The 5,492-nt window shown below is 35.7% G+C and overlaps 1 protein-coding gene across 1 annotated transcript; it reads left to right on the forward strand.

Annotated features, from left to right (window-relative positions):
• Positions 1-351: 351 nt before the first annotated feature.
• LOC122229542 (olfactory receptor 2T29-like) lies at positions 352-5,062 on the forward strand. The gene is made up of 3 exons (XM_042954764.1): positions 352-1,284; positions 3,769-3,798; positions 4,955-5,062. The coding sequence occupies exons 1-3, from the start codon at positions 355-357 to the stop codon at positions 5,060-5,062; spliced, it is 1,068 nt and encodes a 355-aa protein (XP_042810698.1). The 5' UTR covers positions 352-354.
• Positions 5,063-5,492: the final 430 nt, after the last annotated feature.

Here is a 5,492-nt window from a genome sequence, read left to right on the forward strand (position 1 = left end):
TGTGCTAATTACCTGGAATTTAAATAAAAACTTTAAAAAAGTCATATGAAGATTTGGGTGTTGCATATAGCACTTTTGTTTTCTTTGGGGAAATGCATACCCAGTGGAATTATTGAGGTACTGATATTTTTGACCCATGGTTTCAAATTCTTAGATATTTAATAAATTTGTTCAATTACAAATAATTTATAGTCTTAAAATTTACAAGTCCTTGAAACTTCCCATTATTAGCACACTGAGTTACTGTGTGTAAACATACACACGTGCACACACACACACACACACACACACACAATCATTAAACATTTCTTTCTATTAACTCCACAGTTTTCCTTGTGATCCAGACGAAATTCAATGGATAACACCACTTGGGTGGTCAACCATACTGGACGATCAGGTTTTTACCTAGTAGGACTCTTCAGTCAATATAAGTACCCAGCTCTTCTTTGTGTGATCGTCTTTGTGGTTTTCCTGATGGCCCTGTCTGGAAATATCATCCTGATCCTTGTGATATACTGTGATGCTCACCTTCATAACCCTATGTACTTTTTTATCACCCAGTTGTCTTTCATGGATGTGATGTACATTTCTGTCACTGTGCCCAAGATGCTCATGGACCAGGTGTTGGGTGTAAATAAGATCTCAGCCCCTGAATGCGGGATGCAGATGTTTCTCTATTTGACATTAGGAGGTTCAGAAGTTTTCCTTCTAGCTGCCATGGCCTATGACCGCTATGTGGCCATCTGTCATCCACTCCTTTATCCTATCCTAATGAACCATAGGGTGTGTCTCCTCTTGGTCTCTTCTTCATGGTTTCTGGGATCTTTGGATGGATTTACTCTCACACCTGTCACCATGACATTCCCCTTCTGTAGATCCCGGGAGATCCACCATTTCTTCTGTGAGGTTCCTGCTGTAATGAAGCTTTCCTGCTCAGACACTTCCCTCTACGAGACACTCATGTACTTATGTTGTGTTCTCATGCTCCTCATTCCTGTGACAGTCATTTCAAGCTCCTATTCTTTTATCCTCTTTACCATCCACAGGATGAACTCAGCAGAGGGACAGAAGAAGGCCTTTGCCACTTGTTCTTCCCACATGACTGTGGTCATCCTCTTCTATGGGGCTTCTGTCTATACCTACATGCTCCCCACCTCCTACCACACCCCTGAGAAGGACATGATTGTATCTTTCCTTTATACTATACTCACTCCTGTTCTAAACCCTTTAATTTATAGTCTTAGGAATAAGGATGTCACAAGGGCTCTAAAAAGAATGTTGAATGTGGGTACTCTCAGGAAAATATTAGGTAGGAAATGTTTGTACTAATGTTTTTTTTTTCTGTACTCTACATATTAAAATTTTAGGATCCCAAGCCAATATGAGAATGTTTCCTCATATTCTCATACCATGATGTGTAGTCACCCATTCATCCCTTTTGGAGGAATTGTTTCCTTGTATCAGAAAATTCTTCATTTGAAATATTTATGCAATTGTATTATATCCATGTTACATTTTTCTGAAACTTCCACTGTGATTCTGTTGAAGAATATTTATAGTCTTAAGAAATATGTAATAAAATATTTAGAAACCAAGATCATAATGTGTGCAACAGATGAGAGAAAGAGAAAACATAGAGACTGAGAGAGAGAGAGAGAGAGAGAGAGAGAGAGGTGGAGAGAGGGAGATATGGAGTGAGAAGTGATAAATTAATTGGGATATAAAATTAATAGGAGAACCTAGGCAAAAGGTGTATGAGTGTTAATTGTACTATTATCATTATCCATACTAATTTTCTGTAAATTTGAAATTATTTAATAATAAAACATAAAGTATCAGACTTCTATTTTAAAAAAAATTTCTTGCTGCATTGTGGCAGTGTAAGTGACAAATCATGCTCAGGTTCACATGGCTGATCATTATTGCAATAATCCAGTTGTTGGCCTGCATTTAATTAGGGCAATTTTGTTCTTTAAGTTACAAACAGTGGCTGTTATCTCTCTGAAATTATTAGCATACTATGGTAGAAGGTACTGTGGGTATAAAATTAACCCCAAGGAGGGTTTAGGGAAGTTTTCCAGCATAAGGATGTATCAGACCTTAGATTTGAAGTATGTAATTTATTATAAAAAAAAAAGCAGATGAAGACCATCAAATAATCTGTCAATTATTTTTTAAAAATCTTATCCTATATTATAATAAAAATAGTAAGATAATAGCTAAGTGAATTTCCCATATATACCAAATGTCTGCTCTCCCTAAGGAATTTTAACTATAAGTGTATTTTGTTCAAATATTTGTAACAAAATACATAAATTGTTTGAGGCACATATGGAAAGTATACAGCTCATAAGGACACACCAGTTCTACCTATGACATGTGAGCTTAGCCAAAGAGGCTGAAAAGAGGCCCTAGAACTCAGTGTTGAATGGTAACTAGATGCTACCTTCATATGAGTACAGGATGCTAGGACCAGGGATCTTGTTCAAGGACATCCTGCCACAGAAAAGGAACACTATGAGCAAAGTTCAGGTGGTTGACCAAGCAGGAGAGAAATGTTCCAATGGCACCTCCTTTCCAGATTCACTTTATAGCCCAATTATTGCCCTTTTGTGACCTGGATATTTACAAATGATAATAAAATGATGAGACATCAATTTAAGCAGAGTGAAATTAGTAGGAATCAATTGAAGAAGAGCAACACTGAAGGTATGGAGACCAGGTGTGTGAGGACGATTGAGCTGAATAGTGTTGATCTAAGTGGAATGGACCATTCCAAGTGGAATTAGCAGCTTTGGTGAATAAGCAGGGCTTTGTTGAATCTGTTTCATAAAACCATAAATCTGGTTGCATGTTTACCAGTTTCCAATTAGCTGTGACAAATTGTGAATTATCAGGTGGTTTCAAAAGTAGAGATCCCTTTTTTTCTGGCACTCTCAATACCTTCATGACTATAAAATAAAGATCTGACAGTATTTTAGGACACAATGTTAGAAAATTAGATATATTACAATTACAACATTATAATTATATTACAAAAATTATAGTATATGTTGCAGTAAAATAGAATGAATAAAATATGTACATTCTTTAACTTCTAAAGTAATTGAGAAGTGTATACATTACCCCTCAATTTATTGGACCATAATAATACACATATTTGATTGTTCCATTGAAAACACTGTAGACATGGGAAACAAAATGGGGTAAAACAAAGAAAAACAAAACAATCTATGGAATCAAATTTTTTTCCATAATTAAAATTTTACTATATCTCAAGAAAAAAAAGAATAAAATGTTTGAGGAAGAAGACCAAAGCAGGAGGCATCACAATCTCAGACTTTTACCTCAACGACAAAGCTGTAATCATCAAGACAGCATGGTATTGGCACAAAAACAGACACACAGACCAATGGAATAGAATACAGACTCCAGAATTGGACCCACAAAAGTATGGCCAACTAATCTTTGACAAAGCAGGAAAGAATATCCAATGGAAAGAAGACAGTCACTTTAACAAATGGTGCTGGGAGAACTGGACAACAACATGCAGAAGAATGAAATTAGACCACTTTCTTACACCATTCTCAAAAATAAACTCAAAATGGATGAAAGACCTGAATGTGAGACAGGAAACCATCAAAACCCTAGATAGAGGAGAAAGCAGGAAAAAACCTCCCGGACCTCAACCACAGCAATTTCTTACTTGACACCTCTCCAAAGGCAAGAGAATTAAAAGCAAAAATGAACTATTGGGACCTCATGAAGGTGAAAAGCTTTGGCACTGCAAAAGAAACAGTGAAAAAAACTAAAAGGCAACCAATGGAATTGGAAAATATATTTGCAAATGACATATCAAAGGGCTAGTATCCAAAATCTATAAAGAACACACCAAACTCCACACCCGAAAAAAAAATAATCCAGTGAAGAAATGGGCAGAAAACATGAATAGACACTTCTCTAAAGAAGAAATCCAGATGGCCAACAGGCACATGAAAAGATGCTCAATGTCACTCCTCATCAGGGAAATACAAATCAAAACCACACTCAGATATCACCTCACACCAGTCAGAGTGGCTAAAATGAACAAATCAGGAAACTATGGGTGCTGGAGAGGATGTGGAGAAATGAGAACCCTCTTGCACTGCTGGTGGGAATGCAAACTGGTGCAGCCGCTCTGGAAAACAGTGTGGAGGTTTCTCAAAAAATTAAAAATAGATCTACCCTATGAGCCAGGAACAGCACTGCTAGGAATTTCCCCAAGGGATACAAGAGTGCTGATGCATAGAGGGGCTTGTACCCCAATGTTTATAGCAACACTTTCAACAATAGCCAAATTATGGAAAGAGCCTAAATGTCCACCAACTGATGAATGGATAAAGAAATTGTGGTTTATGTACACAATGCAATACTACGTGACAATGAGAAAGAATGAAATATGGGCTTTTGTAGCAACGTGGGTGGAACTGGAGAGTGTTATGCTAAGTGAAATAAGTGATACAGAGAAAGACAGATACCATATGTTTTCACTCTTATGTGGATCCTGAGAAACTTAACAGAAGACCATGGGGGAGGGGAAGGAAAAAAAAGTTAGAGAGCGAGGGAGGCAAACCATAAGAGACTCTTAAAAACTGAGAATAAGCTGAAGGTTGATGCGAAGTGGGAGGGAGGGAAAGTGGCAATGGGCATTGAAAAGGGCATCTGTTGGAATGAGCACTGGGTGTTGTATGGAAACCAATTTGACAATAAATTTCATATATTAAAAAAATAAAAGGAAAAAATACTGCTTGCATAATATTCAGTTACTAGACATGGAAGAACACTTGATGCTCAATTTTTGTTGTATCTAAAATAAAAGCAAGAAATGGACAAATTTCTGGCATTCAGGTTTACTTGCTTACAGTGCCATATAGGTAGATGTGTACTGCAGTAGCTTAAAATGTTCAAATTTCAGAATGTGTTATGTGTTTGTGCTTGTGCTCATAATGCCACCAGCATTTTGCCAAAGAAATCATTTTTATCCCATGAAAACCAGCCCTCAGTGTTCTTGCATACCCCATAGGTCATTAATGACTATGATTGGGATTATTACAAATTTAGTCATAAACTAACATGGCTTAGGTGGTGAAGCTTGTAGTGTTTTTTTTACAAATATTCCACTTTTAATTTCTAATTGTATTCTAACTAGAATATATATTATATAACATAATTAATTATAATGTATATATAATATAATTAATTATTAAGATGATTAGTATTATATTAATTATATATAATACTATCTTAATAATTATATATTATATTATATTATATTATACTATATTAATTATATTATCACATGTTTTTCTACAGTATGTCCCAGTCACCTATTCAAAAATGTTTTTGGAAGCTCCTCTAACCCCATACTATTGGAATTTTACTTTTTTCCAGTTTTTAAAATTTAATTTTAGTTAATTAACATACAGTGCAATATTGGTTTCAGGAATAGAATT

This window comes from Panthera leo, chromosome A1 (genome assembly GCF_018350215.1).
Source record: "Panthera leo isolate Ple1 chromosome A1, P.leo_Ple1_pat1.1, whole genome shotgun sequence".
NCBI classification, from domain to species: domain Eukaryota; kingdom Metazoa; phylum Chordata; class Mammalia; order Carnivora; family Felidae; genus Panthera; species Panthera leo.

What these genes read in the sequence shown, in the direction of transcription:
- LOC122229542 (XM_042954764.1), top strand. Translation starts at nt 355, where the DNA reads ATGGATAACACCACTTGGGTGGTCAACCATACTGGACGATCAGGTTTT. An exon ending in CTCTAAAAAGAATGTTGAAT is followed by an intron (nt 1,285 to 3,768) that starts GTGGGTACTCTC and finishes GACCTCATGAAG; the next exon opens with GTGAAAAGCTTTGGCACTGC. An exon ending in TTGGCACTGCAAAAGAAACA is followed by an intron (nt 3,799 to 4,954) that starts GTGAAAAAAACT and finishes TTCAAATTTCAG; the next exon opens with AATGTGTTATGTGTTTGTGC.